Raw genomic sequence first — 18,394 nt, 5'->3', positions numbered from 1 at the left:
TAGAACTGAGCACGCTTGGAATCCTTAATAACACATGCTGCTTATCTTTCTGTTTATTTGTATCATACATTTACTACAGATTTCTTTAAAAACTTTAATATCAATAGACTTTCCTCCAGTGATTTTAGTGGGAAGTTCCCTGTGATGTATTGTAGGTCTTCTCATGTCTGAGTCCCAAGAAGATTTTCTTTTCCCTAAAGTATGAAAAAGGTTTGGTTTTTAATATTCCTCTATTTTTTTTTCTAATAGAGCTTTGAAAAATGCATGTTTTGTTGCCTGAACACCAGAACACATATCACAAATCAAGGCACAGATTTCTGTCATGTTGATTACCCATTATGCTGTAGTATATGATCCCACTGAACTCACTATATATAGCTCAGTAGTAGAGGATCCTTTTAAGGGCTTATATTTTTACCACTCTAATACCATAGAAGGTAACAAAAGAATCTATATTTAGAAAAAATGAAAAAAATAATTCTTGAATGTCATAAAAGTATAGAATTTTAAGTTTCCTGTCTTATATTGTCTGATGTAACTGAAGAAATGTTAATATATTTCTGATAATATGGCATACTATATTTTTCTACTTCTGTACAATGTCTTTCAAATAAATAAAACTATAAACCCACAAAAAACACATTGCAGATAATATAAACTGTAGTACATAACTTTGGCAAAATTATCAAAATTCCTAAGTAGTGAAGTTTCTTGAAATGTTTTCAAAATAGAAATTAGGTATTTCATGTAATTTATATATATAAATTGCTGGATTTACTTTTTGATTATGTTTCCGTATATGCTGAATTTTTATTTTCAGTGAAAAATAAATTAAAATTCAAGAAAAACATGTAAAAATGCTTGAAATCTCTATTTTTCTGACATACTTTGTAGAGGCTGTAGAATAAAGATTTATTTACATTAGTTCACCACAAGCAAAAGGTAATAGTGACTCAATATGTTTGTGCTTATTCATTTGATTTACACTCTTAAAATTAGATTAGATAAAATTTATCATCATAGTCTAAGTTAATTGCATCAATGGAGAAAGAATATAATTCTGTCTTTGTGCCTGCCATCTTAGAAAAGAATGAATTGTGCCCTTAGTTTTCTTGTTCCTCTCCACTGGTTAGTGATGAAGCCACACAATTTAAATTAGATGAGAGTTCTAACTGCTAAGATCCTGAATTTAGGTGAGATGGCTCTAAACTGATATCAATGGCAAAATTATCGTTATTCATATATCCAGAATTGAATGTGTGCATATCTTGAATAATTGAGTTAAATAGTATACACTGCATTCATATTAGTGTGTAACCACTGTTTAGACTGTAACCTATACTGTAACTCCATCCAAAAATAAATTAAAGTGAACTGTTTCAACATGTAGAACTTGCCTGTGTGGATCTTGGGAACAAGATCTTTCTTTGGAAGATAAAAGTGTCATTGCATTATACTTTCAGTCAGGAGAAATTAGGAGAGGAGCAGGAAAGAACAATCAACTGGCAGAGTCATAAATGTGGAGGGGCAGGGGTGGAGAGAGAGAGAGAGAGTTTACAATGTCTGGTAATATATGTATACTTTCATAAAATACACATCTAATACACCATACCTATGTATTCATTCCCCTTTCAGTAGTCCAGGAACTAAGGAAAAAAAAGTCCAGGTCTTACATCTTTTTACATGTTTCTGCATATGTGTCTATATAAATTTTATCATCATTGATTTAAGAAATTAAACGGTGGTGATACATTCAATTGTATCACTTATGATATATAAAACCAGACATTACTGTCAGCTTTGTACATTTCATATGCAGTATAGAAACATATTTATTACATTAGTTCTGTTTGCCAAAAACTGTTGCTTTTCAATGATCAAAATTAAATTATTAGCCCCATGGTATCCTTAATCTGAAAACATTATAAATTTGCCTTTACTGAGAATGTATTTGTTATAAAATGCTTTCCTGTTGTATAGTCTCTCTTGGTTTTGCCTTCTGAAATATTAAATGAAGATGCCTAGGAACTGTTTCAGTGATTTAGTAGTTGTATTACAGATTATTATAAAGATGCTGTGGCTTTAGAGGTGCTGTCATTTCAATAAATTATTAAATCAAGCTCTTGTACCATTTTTTCAGGAGATCTCAACCTCAATGGTTTGACAATCTTTAATTAATAAAATGTTACTAAGTTCACTTTCCAACATCCATAGTTTTGGTTGTTGCTCAGAATTCAATTATTGTTTGGAATCAAGAGCTGTTATTTGGGAGTGTCATACATGTTCCTTATATATAACTTGTAATTTAGAAATTGTATCAATAAATTCTTGAGATCTTACAGGCTGAAAAGTAAAGTCTAGAAATGCAAGATAATGGATTCTTAAGTATAATTACTAAAAAAAAATCCCTCTCAAATTTATGTGATACTGAAATAAAATACCTTTTATATATAGTACAGGGAAATGTATGAATGATCATGTCTTTGTTAAAACAAAACTTCCAACACTTTGAAGTTATTATCCTTTAATTCACAGGGGATTTTAGAAAGACTAAATCAAGATTTTAAGAAATATTTTTGGGAACTTCCCAACTTTTATGTTCTTTCTATAGATCTTTTTTTCCAAAGGCAGGTTCTTTGAATTCTGAATAAAACAATGTCAAGGTTTTTATAAGCCAAATTTACTATTTTTTCTGAAAAATTTGGATGGGATGCATTAATCCTAAACTAACTTAATTCTGTTCCTTGACAAAGCAAAATCAATTAAGTAATAAAAGAAATGCTTTTAGCATAGCATATCTTAGTTTAAGGAAAGCATTTGTTTACTTTAAAGTATTTGATTTGCTTCCCTGTTACATGTTCAAAGGGAAATATAATTGTTCATTAAATTGACTCAATATTAAAAGAATAAAGCTTAAATAAATGTATAACCTAAAGAAAGAGTAGCTGTTGTTCAGTTGGACTAAATAGTTATCCATCTAATTTAGGACTTTGTTTCTGTTAATGGCCAGTGTGTTATGATCTAAGAACATACTTGTATTATGTTCTAGAAAGAATATTATATTCCTTCTAGAAATCATAGTTATTGCTTTATGCTCCCTAGTAACTATTTTTTCTTTTCTATTTCTTGAGGTAATTTTTTGTATGGGGCTGGTTGGGGGGGGGCAGGGGGGGGTGTCCATTCTTATCTGACCATTCTTTATGATTTTTATAACTCCATAAACATTGGTGTGAATTTCTGGTTGTATTTCTTGTTTCATCACTTTCCTGAGAATTGGTACTATAGTCAACATTAAGTTGCAAGATGGGCACAGAAATATTTTGCAAGAATTAGAAGCTAAACATTTTTCATACCTAGCTAGACAGTATAGTTTTTTTATATCCTCATATCCAATTTGTGAGTAGGCTGTGACAATCAACTACCTTCTCTCCTCCTAATATGTTTCTGGCCAACCAATATTGGTCCTTTAGATGAGTCTCCTACATATTTACATTGTCTAACTGTCATCACAATTTTGTGGTTTTCTTTTCTCTGCAAATTGAAGCTTTATTTTCATTATATTTGCCTTGGGAACTGCAATCTTCTGACCAGAATTTGAAAGTGAAATACAATGGGATCTGTGCCTTTGTTATTTAAAATACTGCCCAGAATTCTTAATTCTTCTCCTCCCTGAATTCTAGCTTTTCAGGAAGCCTCTGATAGCAGTAAAATAGTGCTTTCCAGGAAAAAAAAATAATTAGGACCTGAACCTTAGTTCAAAAATGGACCCATGTATATCTCCACTGAAAAACATTTATGGGTTCTATTTCTCAAATAAATTCAAACTTTACTACCGTGTTAGTCAGTGAAATTAAATTAATGCAGTTTAATTATGACTTTCTTACAGTGAAAAGTCTTCCAACTCAGAACAAAAAACAAAGTAACTTTTATTTCACTTTCTTTTTGAATCTTATTCAATTCTTTTTGCTCTTGACAGAGCCCCCAGCTTGATTATTTTTGCATCCCTTCTTTCATGATGAGAGTTGTTAGAAACTCTTCAACTTTTTTATGAGCAGTGTATGGTACAGCTTCACTTTAAAAAATTCCTACTTTCCTGTTCCTTTCTTCTCAGTGTCACTATTGTCTATATATTCTAGTTCAAGGACTGCTGTCTTTCATTTAGGATTTGTAAACTCTGTGTAGTAAGCATCTCATTTTTAAGCTCTCTATGAATTTACTCATATTTTACCAAGGGGTTTCTTGTGCATATTTCTTTCCTTCTTTCTTTTTTTCTTTTTTTTTCTTTTTTGTGGAGATACATACATATTTTTCTATGTATTGTTTAACTATCAAGCAACATATACCTAATCTTTTTGAATAGACTACAGAATGACATTTTACCAGATGCTGCTTAATTCACTTTGAGATTGCATATTAAAAAATTACCTAAATGCAGATTTTAAAAGGTATGTAGAACTTGCTTTCATTGAATTTAACAGGCTAGGGAGAAAAAATGATACATGATCTCATGTAATTTCATCATCCATGTTTTCAATTATGAAAATAATTCCAGAACAGATACACAAAGGCATTTTCTAAATTTTAAGTGCTTAATTTTACAGCTGGATAGTCTATAGTCTTCTACTCAGGTTTGGAAGTTCTTCAGTGTGGTTTTTTGGAGAAACCAGATTTAAAAAAAAAAAAAAAAGGAGAGAGAAAAACCGATTTCAAGACATTGGCTTGTAGCTCACTTAGATATCCGCTTAGACACATGGAAACATTAAACCATCGACAAGGATTTCTGTCTTATGATTTGAGTCAATAATAACAATTTTATGTTTCCGTTGCTGTGGGATGTTTGTTAAGTAGGTTCAAAAATATTTCTCAAGTCAGTGCACTGAAAGGTCCAGTAATTTATGTTGAGCTATTTCAGATTGTTGCACTGGATGGTAAAGATGTGTCTATGAGATCTTCTTTCCCAAGGCATTCTTTCTTTTGTTGTTTTTTTCCTTCTGATTTGTCTCTTTTTCGTTGCTGTTTTTTCCACACCTGTGTTCCGTAATCCTTTCTTTTACTATTAACAATTCTTGTTTCTGTCCTCTAACTTATTGCAGCATAAGCTTCCTCTCCCATCCACTCTTCCTTCCCACATAAGCCATCAAGTCTTCTGTTTGTTTCTACAGATCCTGGTCTGATTACCTTTTTCTTCTCGCTCTCTGTTTCTTTCTGAATCCAGATTATTCCTGACAATATTCCTCAGACTCATCATCTTCTAGTTTAGACTTCCTCCAAATTTGGCCTGTTTTAGTGTACTGTTTAGGCAGATCTTGAGTCCAGTCTCATAATTTACTTACTCTTTGTGTTCTTTCTTATCATTACCTGTATTTTCACTTCTTTTAATTATGTACATTCTGAGAGTTAGGAGCCATATAGTGCCCATAATCCATCTTCTTTATTCTTACTCAGTTCCCCTTTGCCAATTACAATTTTCTTCTTCCTCATGTTTTTCTCTCTGCTCTGTCAGTCTCTTTGTCAAGTCATTCTAGTCTCTTGTTCCAGCTGTGCCAGGACAATGTTTACCAAGTTTGCTTTAGTTTCTGTTGATTCCAAGTCAGTCTCATTCCTCTCTTGGATTTTAGTTCCAGCCCTTTGCCTCTTCTCTCAGTCTTCTTCCTGTAGGAGTTTTGATTCTTACCCTCTTTGTGGTTTCTGTAGCTATTGTTCATTCACAGACATGAAATGAGCAGGCTTTTAAGTTCCCTGAGTTAGCATGATCTTCCACATTATCTTTAGGAGTTGTCTTGCTTAGCTCCATGTAATATCATGGTTAATCATGTTTCCATGACTGGCATTTTAGTGAATACAGCCCAAAAGATCAAGAACTCCTTCTCTGATCATGGAAAAACTTCAATTTGTATATACTTGATCCAAATTTGGACATATCCTAAAAGGAAGGCTTTGTTATTTGGTAGATTTTAGGTCTCCTCTGCAAAGGACAACATAAATATTTTACATATTTTCTTAAAAGTGACCAAACTTTTTTTGAAAATTTCAGGCAGACACAATTTCATCCTAAATGGTCAGAATTGGGGAAATAGATAAGGAGCTGAAACACAAAATAAATATTGAGCTGTAATAACCAGTAGTGCTGAAAGTCTTGTTTGTAGTTAGAAAAGAGTTGTGTTTTACAGGAATGTATTTGAAACACTATGTTTATTATGTTTATTTTAACTGTGTGGAATGGCAATTAATAAATGTTTATAATATATTCTTGTAAATTGTTCTCTCTCAACTCCATGTGACTCAGTCACATTTTAGAGTTCAGATTATTCAAGTATGTAATTGTCAGCATGATCTAATTAGAAGAGCATCAATGTTTGGTAAACAAAGGAATTTAAGTTCATCATTTCTATAAAATTTTAGAACTAGTCTCTACTCCTACCGACATGAAGTCAAGCAGATTTACAAACAAGATTCACCATTTACTTACAAAGAAAAAATATTAATCATGAGTATATTCTTTCTTCAAATTTCCATAGAAAAAGGAGATATATCTTTACATATCATGTGGGATTTCATATAAATTGCTCCCCAGAATTTTCAATGTTATTTAAATATAATTTTGAAATTTAAAAATATAATGTAAAATTGCAACACAATATTTTTTATGCAAACAGTGCAACTAAAAAAAAGAATACAGCTTCATTATAGCCATAAGTAACATTAGTAAAAGGTTAATTTTTTCTGATGTTGTAGCATTTACCTTTTTCACAGACCTGCTGAACCTACCTTCTTTCCAGAGCTTAAATTGATGTAAATGCTTTGCTGCTAAGGATTCGTTCTGGTCACTTTCATTAAAATGTTGAGGTTTTTTTCTCCATGCCTTCTTATGCTGTACTTGTTTTTAAGTAATACAATATGGTAAGGACTTTGAAATAAATTATATCTCCAGACACACAATGTTAGGTGGATCGATAAATGTCCTATGACGTCTACTATGCATCATAAAATTTCTATCATAACCTTTTTAACAAAGCTTTTCTTCTTGGACACCAAGAATTTCATTCAAAGCATTTTGCATATTGCATTACTTATCAAAACAGAGGCTATGTAAAGCTTGACATTTGTTAAAAGACCCAGACTTTAACAGAAAAAAGACCAGAACAAATCAATAGCAGAAAACAGATTAAACAACCAAAAAGTGACTGCTGAGAAATAGAAGCATGTGACATTACCCCAAGACAAGCTTTCAGCACATACTCAAATGAAATAGTTTTTTGATATATATAGGCATCTGAAAGTCTCTCAGACCATACTGGAGCTTCATATAGTAAATTGTTGCAAGTAAATAACTGTTAGAGCCTGTCTTCCAATTGCTTTTCTTGGCTAAGATTTGTTCCCACATCAGTGGGTATTAGAATAACCATGTACCATGTTAAATTATACTTAATATACTTGCCAGGTTCTATTTAATTCTAGTACAAGTAATGGTAAGAAGAATAATAATAGTTGTTGTCAAAAATATCAGTACTGTATATAGTAAACCAAATGGAATTGTTCTAATTCATGTTTAATAAACATATTAGTTTATATTTATCTAATTTCTATTTAGTAAACATACTAAAGACAGTATCTTGAAACAGTGTGAATCTTTCTGTTGTTGCCTTTGGGCAAGGCCCACTACAAATACACTTAAGGAACATAACATGAAATAAAAGTATTGTGATTATGCTTACAATTATTCATAAATCACAAACGCACATGTGCATACCTATGTGTGTATGTATGCATATTAATGCAATATATGCCTTACAGATCTCTTTATCTTTATAGCAAAATATGACTGTAAATTTCACCTTTATTTTACCAGTCAAGAAATTATGATAGTAGTAATTTGATTCACTCATATGCTAGCATGTGAACCATTCATTTGCAGGACACATTGCAGTTTAGAGGAAAATGGATATATTGCAAATCCAAGCTTGCTGTAAAAACTGTTCACATCATTAGTAATGCTGTAAGAGAAATATATAAAACACTCAAAATAACAAATAAAAGTGAAACAAATTTATTAAGGATTCACCTGCCTATTCATTTTGGTGTGTTTTGAGGGATTTGGAAAGTTGAGTTTGTTATCTGGTTTGCTGCTTTTTTTTTTTTTTTTGAAAAACAAGATTGTGTTTTTAACACTTCTAGGTTCAATCTGTTAATTCAGAGTGCCACTGTCTTCCCTGACCAGACTCTCTTGTCTTCTCTCATCCTCTTGATCTTGACCAAATTCTTACCATTTCCTAATGGAGGTGTCTTTATTAAATATTTCTGACGGAAAAAAAATGCCTGTTTGAAAATCAGAATCAGGAAATCTGTTATAAACACAGGTATTGACAATCAAGTCACTGATTTTTTTGTAGTTTACATGCAATTTTTTTTTTACTTCTTGGAAGATTCTACCTAGTTGCTCACTTTACACTTAAATGCAAAGCTGCTCTTGAGCACTTGTGAAATGCTCATACCTAGATTTTCACTGGTATACCAAAAGACATGAAGTAAAAGTAAGCCTAGTAATTTGTGGGCATATGTACAATCAATCAGGTAAGTCCTGTATTTGCAATGCATTCCATTCATTATTGGAGTATCATTATTGGATTAGATATTAGGAAAATTTTTTTCACTGAAGAGGTGGTCAAGCATTAGAACAGAGTGACCAGAGAAGTGGTGGAATCACCATCCCTGAAAATGTTCAAAAAACTTGTGGATGTGGTACTTAGACACATGGTTTAGTGGTGGACTTGGCAGTGCTGCCAATGGTTGGACTCCATGATCTTAGAGGTCCTTTCCAACCTTTATGAATCTATGATACTATTAGTATGTTTTCATTAATCTTTCTGTTTGGTCTTGCATTAAACTCTAGGAGAAAGAACTGCAGCAAAACCCTTTTTCATATTTGACTAATACCTTCATTATAAATGAGGTTTCTTTGTTTTATGACACAATTTTTCGATCATAAATAATATTTAAGCCACTAGCAGTTACAATAGGCACTAGTGTAACATCTGAGAAATAGCAATGATGTGAATAGGAGTAAGCAAATGGTACTATGCTGGTATGACTTATCTGTGCTTAAGAATTCTTCTTCAGGGAATAAGCTGTTGGTTCTCCATGCCAGCTCTGTCTTTCATCACTCCAATTAGACTGATAATTGGAACAGCAGCATTGACAATAATACCCATCTCTTAGTACTATTTAGTAGATATCAAAAGTGCCCATTTCAGAGATGGAAAGAGGGGGACATACAAAAGGAATTATTTACAGTGATTTACAACAAACCCCTCTGTAGATATTTCATTCCAAATTAGTTGATCATTCTCTGCAATGGCTTTATTTTCTTTGGCTGAAAGTGCTGAGAATTGTGTAAAGGATGGAAAGAAAGAATACAGAGTTAGTCTGTGCTTCAATTCAGTTTGTCTAGGTCACAATTGTATAATACAGTTTAAAGCAGACACTATGAAGTGTAACGAGACCAGATAAAGAAAAAGAGACCCATGACTGTTGGACTTTGGGAGAGCCTCTGATTTGTTAAACCTGCATTCAAGAGAGCAGAGAATCTACACATTTAGAGTATCTGGGATTTTGTGAAAATACCTTCAGGCTGATGAAGTTATCCTGCCCTACTGCTGAGGGTCTGCAAATCCTGAGCAAAGATTCTCACAGACATCTAAAATGTTGTTTTGCCAGACAGCCTATATGCACTTCAGATTAATATTTTATTATGTTTCTTGACTGTTCTACCCTCTGAACAATGTGTAAATCAGTTTAAAAATAAAAAAAACCAAATTTGTGAACTTTTGTCTCTGTTTAGACAAGCAGAATTCATGGTATGATAGATGCAGCTGTTATTCTGCCAAAATAAAAGGATGTATTAGCAATTTATGGACACTTTTCACAAGTTTCTTGCAGCAAATTATAGCAGGTCTTTGGGGATTTTTTAATGGAACAAATAATGTGCATTTCATACTCATGTAAGGACAATATATCCCTTCCAATGCATTGTATGTAGTTACAAGTGGAGAACCAAAAGCCCTGTATGTACAGATTTCTGAAATCCATCATGAAAATACTATTTAGCAGTGCACACAGATTTGTAAACAAGTGAGGCTGTTAGTCCAGAAATAATCCAGATCAGGCAGTTAGGATGAGGTTGATTGACTGTCTTGCTGTATTGATTTTATCACTGCTAGACTAGTTTTCAAATTCATTTTTGATAGGCTCTTTCTAGCATTTGTTTATATTCTGTTTTAAAAATAATGTAATTAAATGCATTTTTTGTCAAAATATACAAAACAATAGCTGGTATGTCTTGTTTACCTATATTATTGATACCATGTTGAAGATGAGTGCATGAGAAAAGAATAAGTTAGCCTGATTTTGTTTTCCACTTCAAATGTGCAATAGCACATTTGTTTTTATTTTAACAAAGAACATACTCCAGTCTTAATTTTTTTGTTGTTTAACAATGTTTTCAGTTTCAGAAAATATTGCTTTAAATTAAAGGCATGCAATTTAAAAAATATTATTACCATGTTAGATTTATTTTGAAGTTTCACTAATTAACCACTTAATTTACTTATTTGAGGGTTTTGGCCTTCAGTGAATATGTTATGGTTCCCAGTCAAAATAATTAATGGAAAGTTTACTGCTTGATTAAATATTTTCTTAGCTCTTTGACAAAAGTCTTTCTGTACTAGAGAGATCTGCTACCACTTGAGGTGTTAAATAAAATAATCCAAAGGCAAGGAAACCGGGAATGGTGTAAAGACAAAATATCAGGATTTTAAATCTTTAGGAGGTACATCTAGAGTAAATTATATATTTTAAGAAAAAAACAATTGGCTACATCTGTAGAGCCATAAGAAGATGAATGGAGATAATGTTAAAAATACCTGAAAGCTCTTGACTGCCAAAAGAGAGAACTATTTAGTAAGATACATTTGCAATAATTTAAGAATTCATAAGAAAGGGAACTGTGGGTGGGGAAACCCCCCTGACATTTAGATCTAACAGGTTACATAAAAGCATCTATGAGAAAACAAAGAAACTCTTACTCTTTGGTACATAGAATGATATTCAGTCATATGATTTAAACTTTGTTCTACTTTTTGGCACTATGTATTGCAAGAAATTTAATTTTTCTGTTGAGAAGTACTAAAAATTTAAAATATCAAAAATACTGAAACTATGTAGGTAATAATATTTTCCTTTGTTAAGTGGTAAAAAGTTGTTCATATAATAGGTATTTGATAAGCTGGCATGTTAATTTTTTATATATGTACACAAACACAAACTGCTGTAATGCGAGCATCATATCATTCTCTTGCAAAGTTTGGATTGTCTTCCACAGATGTTTTCTTTCTTAGAGATGCCAAAGAAAGATATTTCCAGGTGTAAAGTGTTCATTTTTGTTAAATGAATATCATACCTTTGGTCATTCCTACTGGTTATTTTATTTAAATAATCATCTCAAGAGTTTTGTAGAAACTATTGTCTAAGTTGTTCGAGCATCTGTATGCATGACAATGAAAGTGATTGTTTCACATGTTCCTAAATTTTTCTGTGGCACTATCCAGCATCTAAGTTAAAGTATTCCTGAGCTTTGAACAAAAGAACACTCTCTTTTATTTGATCTAATATAGTAAAACAATTAATCCACTTGAAGGGTGAGTTTCTGTGTCAAAAGCATTGAGTATTTCCATAGGTGTTTAGCTTCAAAATGGACAGATAATGGCACTTTTAAAAATATGACAATTTTGTTGGGTAATTTTACTATCTTTTTGGATAAGGAGGTTTTTATTTTTGAAAATACTACCTTGTGAAAATACTTGTATTACTTTTAAAAGGTGAGCAATACATAACTATAAAAATTGTGTGCTGTCAAATTAGACATAAAAATATTAGTGTCTTGAAAATAATATGGTACAGTGAAATTTAGGGAGTTTTGGTTGGTTGGTTTTTAATTTCACGTTTGTTTTGTTGTTTAGAAAAGAATATTTCTACTCCAGAAAAATCATATTTGCGTCCATCTCATAAAGAACGGATATCATTTCGAGACCATCCAGTGCAGCTAAGTGGAGGATGGGGAGCAGGCAAAAAAAGGCAAAAGCTTAAAAATATTAGCTGAATATTGGAGATAACTTAACTAGTTGATTTAATCCAATATGGAGAGCATATGGAGAGCTGTTTCTTTTCAAGCCTCTGAATATCAATTGTTGGATTTTCATTTATTACCAATAAACCAGTTTCAGTTAACTACTTTTGACTTATTTTATTATACATGGTTACAGTGGTTTGGGTTTGATGGGATTTTTTGGTCAAAGTATTTTATACCTGTCAGTAAGTTATCATAGTTTGTGTTTTCAATTGCTTATATGTTCATGTGGTATAGAATGCAGAACTGATTAACTCTGCAAGGTTTGTTGCACAGTGACTAAGTTTAGGCTTGCTTGTAAGAACTGGATGGGAACTCCAAATGTAATAAGAGTTCATGTTCATGTGATGTATGTCACATATTGAAACACTGAATTCTCATTTTCTTACAAAATAAAATACATGCTTGCAAGCTGTGTTGTGAGCTATAACAGCCAGCAATGCCATTCTTAGAGAAGTCTGTTTAGAATATTTGACTGAATGAGTATACAAATGATAGGCATGCACTTTTCCTTTTTTAGGAGTATGAGTAGTCCTCTAGATTGTCATAATATGATAAAGCAACCTGTTATAGTTTAATACTTTCAAATACTTCTGTTTCCTAGAGAATTAAAAAAAATAAAAGGTTGTCATTTTGTTCTGGGATGACGTAAAATTAGATCTACGTGTCACTGTTAACCCAACATAATTTTTTCGCAGAGAGAGGCTCCTTCAGACCCATGTATAAATGTTCTATGGTGCAAGGAAATCTAGAGAAAGAGATGAAATACTATTTCAGCTGTTCATGGGTATCTAACTCATTACTTCTAGTCAATGCTTTGTCCATCAGCATTCAGGACAGAATATGTTCCTTGATTTCAAAGACTAACATTATTTTAATGTTTTCCACTTTGAGGGTATAAGTTGCTAATTGGATCTAAAAAAGGCTGTCTTTGGTATTTCCTTGTCTGTTTTCATAAGCCTCAACCCCCTGTAGATGGAGAAAGAGGTGGAGAGGGTAATGGGGCTTGAAACTTCAGTCAGTAAAGAACATAAATTATTGCATTGTGGCTGTTTTAAGAATGTACTTAAGTTAACGTCATGTTATTCTGTAAAGTGCTTTTAATTCTAACATACACATCCAGCTATGGATTAAAAGCATTTATCTCCACTTTTGTGAATACTCACTTTCATTTTCAGATAAAAAGATGGCTGATCTCATGGAAAACCTCCACTAAATAATTTTGCTTGTTTTAACCAGTGTCCTGTTTTTATTATCACTTGCTTTTGAGAAGTGCACCCTATTTCAGAAAAGATTTCTTTGCCTTTATGGGGAATTATGGTCAGTGAAGGTTGCTTGACCTGACTGTAGAAATGCTGTGGTTGTCAACAGGGTATAAAATGCCCGTAGATGTTTATCTTACCTAGTTAGTTTCCCAGTGTCTGATGTTAAATGTTCAGCTTGATTCAGGGTCTGCAATATAGTTACTTCTAAACATCACTAACAAATGCTGGAGCTTTTGTGATTTTGCTTTTAACATCAAGGTTATGAGTTTTATAGGAAAAACTTTGTTATTTCAAAATGTCTGCCAATACACCTGGCAGTGTGTGTAGCCACTGTCACAGGTGTTAACTGGAAATCAAAATACAAAATCAAGCAATTCACAGTTTAACATATCTTGCAGATTGTCCCCTCTATTTGTCTAGAGTATCCATAATATATTGCACATCACCAGAACTGTAAATAAGGGATATTTCAGGTTTTATGCTTCTTTCTATATCTGCATCATCTATATCTGTAGCTACATCTCTATCTAAAATGTATCTGCTGTATAAAAATTGCCATACCTAATATCTTTTGCTTTCAAGGTGTTTCTGAATGAGAAATACCTTCCAGCCTAAATAAAATGGGTCGGCAACATTTTTTAAGGCATTTTATTTTGCAAAGATAAATGGTAGCTTTTTAATATGCAGTTTACTGAATTACAAATTGGAGTGGCAATATTCACTGACAAGCCTTTGTGGGTTCATGATGTGCTTAGTCTGCTATTCAATTAGTTGATATTGCCATGCATAAGTTAAGTAATATACCCAACAGAAATAAAGGTATAAAGTATGCCAAAACATGTTTCTGTTTTCATTACATAACATTGCAAAGTGTAATAGGATGAGGTCTTATTATGGTATCCAACACATCTTTCTCAGAATTGCAATGTTCAGAGTACAGCGTGTCTGACCAAATACAGAAAAATGTGCAAGGTGCAACTTCTGTTGAAGCTAGCAGAGAGACCTTTATTGCACTCAGGGGTAAGGTGAAGTAACCAACGTGTCTTGGTGTTCATAGTCACATCTTATAGTACATAAGGTCAGAGGTAAAACGGATGATACACGTGGTGGGTATTTATTACATTTATTTTTCAAGCCCTACTCTGCAAGCAGTTTCATGCTTTTTTTGTGTGTGTCTTTTGGGCATTTTCTTTTAGTTCTCTCTTTTTAATTTCCTTTTTTTTTCTTTTTTTCCCCCCCCACTTTTCTTTGTCCCCTCCACACCTACCCCCTGATGCAGTAATTCTCATTTAGGACAAGAACATATTCTTAAAAGTAAGTTTCTCTGTCAGTCTGTTCTAATGTTGGAGTGGCTGTGAGTCAGTGACAGTCCAGCAAAACTTACATCACAGAAACCTGAAACTGTGTTCCTGGATGTGCTGCTGCCTTTGCAGTGCTTCAGACTTCTTCCAGGCTCACTAGCATCACCTCCTCGACCCTTTTTTCTGTTCCCTGAAGATCCTTTAACATGAAGGATGAGGAACTTCATATGAATAAGCTCTTTTAAAAAAATTCCTTGTATGTATGAAGCTTGGGACTCAGGAATATATTCAAAGCATTCATTTGAAATAAAGAAGAAAACAACAAGGTGCATTTATGTATTGAAACATTGATGGGTGTTACTCCCCAAAGCAAACTGAAGAGCTTTCTAGGAGCTCTCCTGAACAGATCCCTGGACTGTCTTTTCCTGTGGAACTTACCTGAAGGTATGCACAGTAGTTCTTTAAACCCTCTGTTGTTTGAAGGCAGCATTAGGAAAAACACCTGCAGCAACAGGAAAAAAAAAAAAAAAACAAAAAAAACAAAACAGAACCCCTCCCCAAAATGCATGGTATGAATTTCTAATGTTAGAGAGGTGCTAAATGGTAGTCAGATCACACACACCTGAATGACAAAAGACTGTGAGGAAATGTTTCTCACTGAATAACGGGCAGATTTACCTACCTACCTACTTAACCTACTTCAGACGCAGTAACCATGCTGACTCAAAAGATTATTGCTGAAATGCGTTTTGTGTTTCAACAGGTATGTAAATAGCCAGTGTATAGCATAGACGTTGCTTTGGTGCAGAGTGACTTGGTGTTACATTTTGACTTAGTAAATCATTGTCATTATTAATTTTATTATTAATAATCCTATTATTCGAGCACGCATTCATTAAAGGCATGTCCACTGTACATAGTGTTTATATTTTTCAAAAACTTGCCACAGATGGCATCCAAATCTGGCCTCAGACACATGGCTGCAAAACTGCTTCTTGGTCTTCCATTACAACTGTTAAAAGCACTATGAGGAATGTATTGGATTAATAGCTCCTTGATTTTAATTTTTTAACTGCCCCAGACTGACCATCTTTACAAGGACTGGAAGTTTAAATTAATGACACTATGAGCTATACTGTTATTTGCAGACCATCTAGACAATTGGATTGTCCTTTATGAGCACTTCCTCCATTATGTTGGTGACAGATGCTGACACAACAGGTTAGTACATACCTAACTAGCTGCCAAGGTCTAGCATTTGTTCTTCCCCTGATCTTCATTCGAATGTTAAACAGATTTGTTTGGAGTTAGTAACCTTTTCTTAGTTTCTTAGTTGACTGATTGCTACTTATATAAAGCTTTTTTTTTTTTTCCGCATAAAACATTAAATAAGCTAAATACCTAGGAAGATATAAAATTACTTCTGACTGATATGCAATTGATAGCTCTTTAACAATAAAGCAGGTAAGAGCATTTTATGTTGGTAACAACAAATGCTGATTTCACAAAGTTAAGTGATAAAAACCATGTTTATTAATAGCTAAGGGTCTAAGAAGATTTTTTTATTCCTAACTTATTCATTTATTAAATTACACTTATGCAAAGAAACCAGAGGTTTGCAATATTTTTTTTTTTTTTTTTTTTTTTTGGGAGGCAGTACTTCAGTCCTGAACGCAAATAAGCACCACCTGGTAGCTGAGCCACAGCCAAAGTGTTCCACATATATCCTGAGATGGAAGACAGCTTTTTAGGACAAAGTGCTATAACTACTTAAATTCTAATAAAGGATAAATGCCTCTATTTCAAATTGGCTCAACTTTCTGTGCTTGTGAGCCATGGTCTGAAGAAAAGGAACGTACAAAAATAAAATGGGCTGTATATTCCTGCTGCATTCCGATCATGAGATGTTAGCTGTCCTGTCCAAATGGTGTGGGTTCTGTCACCATTACCAGGTAGGGGGGGTTCATTGCAAGAACACAGGTTAGCCGTAAGCTTGGCTCGTTTGTCTAATGCGTTGCTATTCATGCGAGTGAATACAGTTCTCCGGCAATTTTGCTTTAAACGACGATGTCCTTTACATGAAAAAATGATTGCTGCGGGATTTAAAAAGCACGGCTAGGCGAGAAGAGAATAAAAACATCGGCCTGGCAGTCTCACGAAGTGGCAGTTTCTGGTGGCTTTTTCTCTTCCCCCGCAGTTTACTCTCCGTTCGCAGGTTCTGTGAGAGGTGCGCCTGCGGCCGGTGCCAGCTCGGAGCGGCCGCGTGCGCCCCGCTCCGGAGCGACACCGAGGGGCTGTGCCCGGCAAACCGGCACGGATCCTGGCTTCCATTCCACGAGCGACGCCTTCATTCTCCAGTGCGGGTCCAGCCCCGTGGACTTCTGTGAGACATTTGACCGAAAATAAAATAAATTTTTAAAAAATATTCAAACAAAACAAAACCTAAGAGCTGTATTTTACATATCTCCTCCATGTTTGTGCCGTTTTCACTCGCATTTAATTGCAGGTAATGACTCGGGAAGTTGTTGCCTTCATGTAATGTGCAGTCCGGCCGTGTGCCGGGTTAAGCTCAGAGCCTCGGCCAGGTCGATGTGGGAAGGATTTGTCCCTGCTCGGGGGAGATGCGCTGGCTGTGGTGGCAAATGGTCGAAGGGGGGGGGACCTTCTTTCACCTGGCGGCACCTCCTGCCCTGCGAACAGGAGGCGAGGCGAGGCAAGGATTGAAGCTTACACTGTTCTGCTTTACCTGAATACTTGATAACATTAAACATTTTGTGCTTTGCCACAGCACAAATGCAAACACAAATAAGAGAATTTCCTGCAGGATCATGTCGTCTCCTCACCTCCCATCGCTGCCCGATACCCTCTAGAAAGAGCCAGCACACAAACGGACTAGAAAAAAATGTGTTTCGTGGTGGCATATGACAGGTATGGGTTTTGTCAGGAAAAGTGAAATATTTCGAGGCAATTTGTAATATAGTGGATTAATTTGGATTGCCCAGGGTAGAAACAAAAAGAAGACTGTCTCTAACCAAAAGCTGGGGGCTGGCTTTATTTGCCAATATCAATATTTGTGTGGAAAGCTTAAAATATGTTGTTTTTCCAAGCACTGAAGTTTTAAAGGGGGGGGGTGGGGGGGAGGAAAGGAGGAGAAGGAGGGCCGTGGATGAAATATTAGCAGCATATCGGTTAACCACTAAGTTCTTTTTTGTGTCCATCTAGCCGTTTCTGGTAAGAAGGGCAGAGAGTCTAAAGGCTCGGGGATAGATGCTCCTTAATGCAGGCTAGCGTTTCAAAAGATACAGGCAGCTCTCAGCAAATGACAAAATAAGGCTGAGACTGTACAGAGGCGGTGCTGAAAGACCGGAATAAAATTGCTCTGTGGTTTTCAGCATCGCTGAATTACACACTTTTAATCGCATCTAGCACACATCGCATTGGGGGAAAAAAAATGCAAAAAAAGAGCAAGGGTTCTTTCAAACGAGGTAGCCTTGAAAACCGGCAGTCCTTGTCAAAGCAGCTCAATGCATCCATTTGTTAGTACCTCCAACTTGAACAGGGATCTATTTCTTAGACCCTGCCCCTTCTGTCTCACACCTTCCTTTACCTTCGTGCTTAGAAACCACAATGTCGACCCATATTTCATG

At 34.3% G+C, this 18,394-nt stretch overlaps 1 protein-coding gene across 2 annotated transcripts in view; it reads left to right on the top strand.

Annotated features, from left to right (window-relative positions):
- The window catches only part of LRRIQ1 (leucine rich repeats and IQ motif containing 1), a 105,425-nt gene extending 91,345 nt beyond the window's left edge, over positions 1-14,080 (top strand). The window contains exon 27 of one of the 2 annotated variants that reach the window (XM_042017633.1): positions 12,015-14,080. In XM_042017633.1, coding sequence (XP_041873567.1) covers positions 12,015-12,154 — 140 coding nt within the window. In that variant the 3' untranslated portion in view covers positions 12,155-14,080. Of the gene's footprint in view, positions 1-249; positions 1,388-12,014 lie in introns of those variants that run through there. The other variant, XM_042017634.1, reaches the window with a different exon arrangement.
- Positions 14,081-18,394: the final 4,314 nt, after the last annotated feature.

This window comes from Corvus kubaryi, unplaced genomic scaffold (assembly GCF_017639235.1).
Source record: "Corvus kubaryi isolate FWS band 111438036 unplaced genomic scaffold, C.kubaryi_AGA036_p1.0 137, whole genome shotgun sequence".
Lineage (NCBI taxonomy): Eukaryota > Metazoa > Chordata > Aves > Passeriformes > Corvidae > Corvus > Corvus kubaryi.
This window is presented reverse-complemented; position numbering and strand designations above follow the sequence as displayed.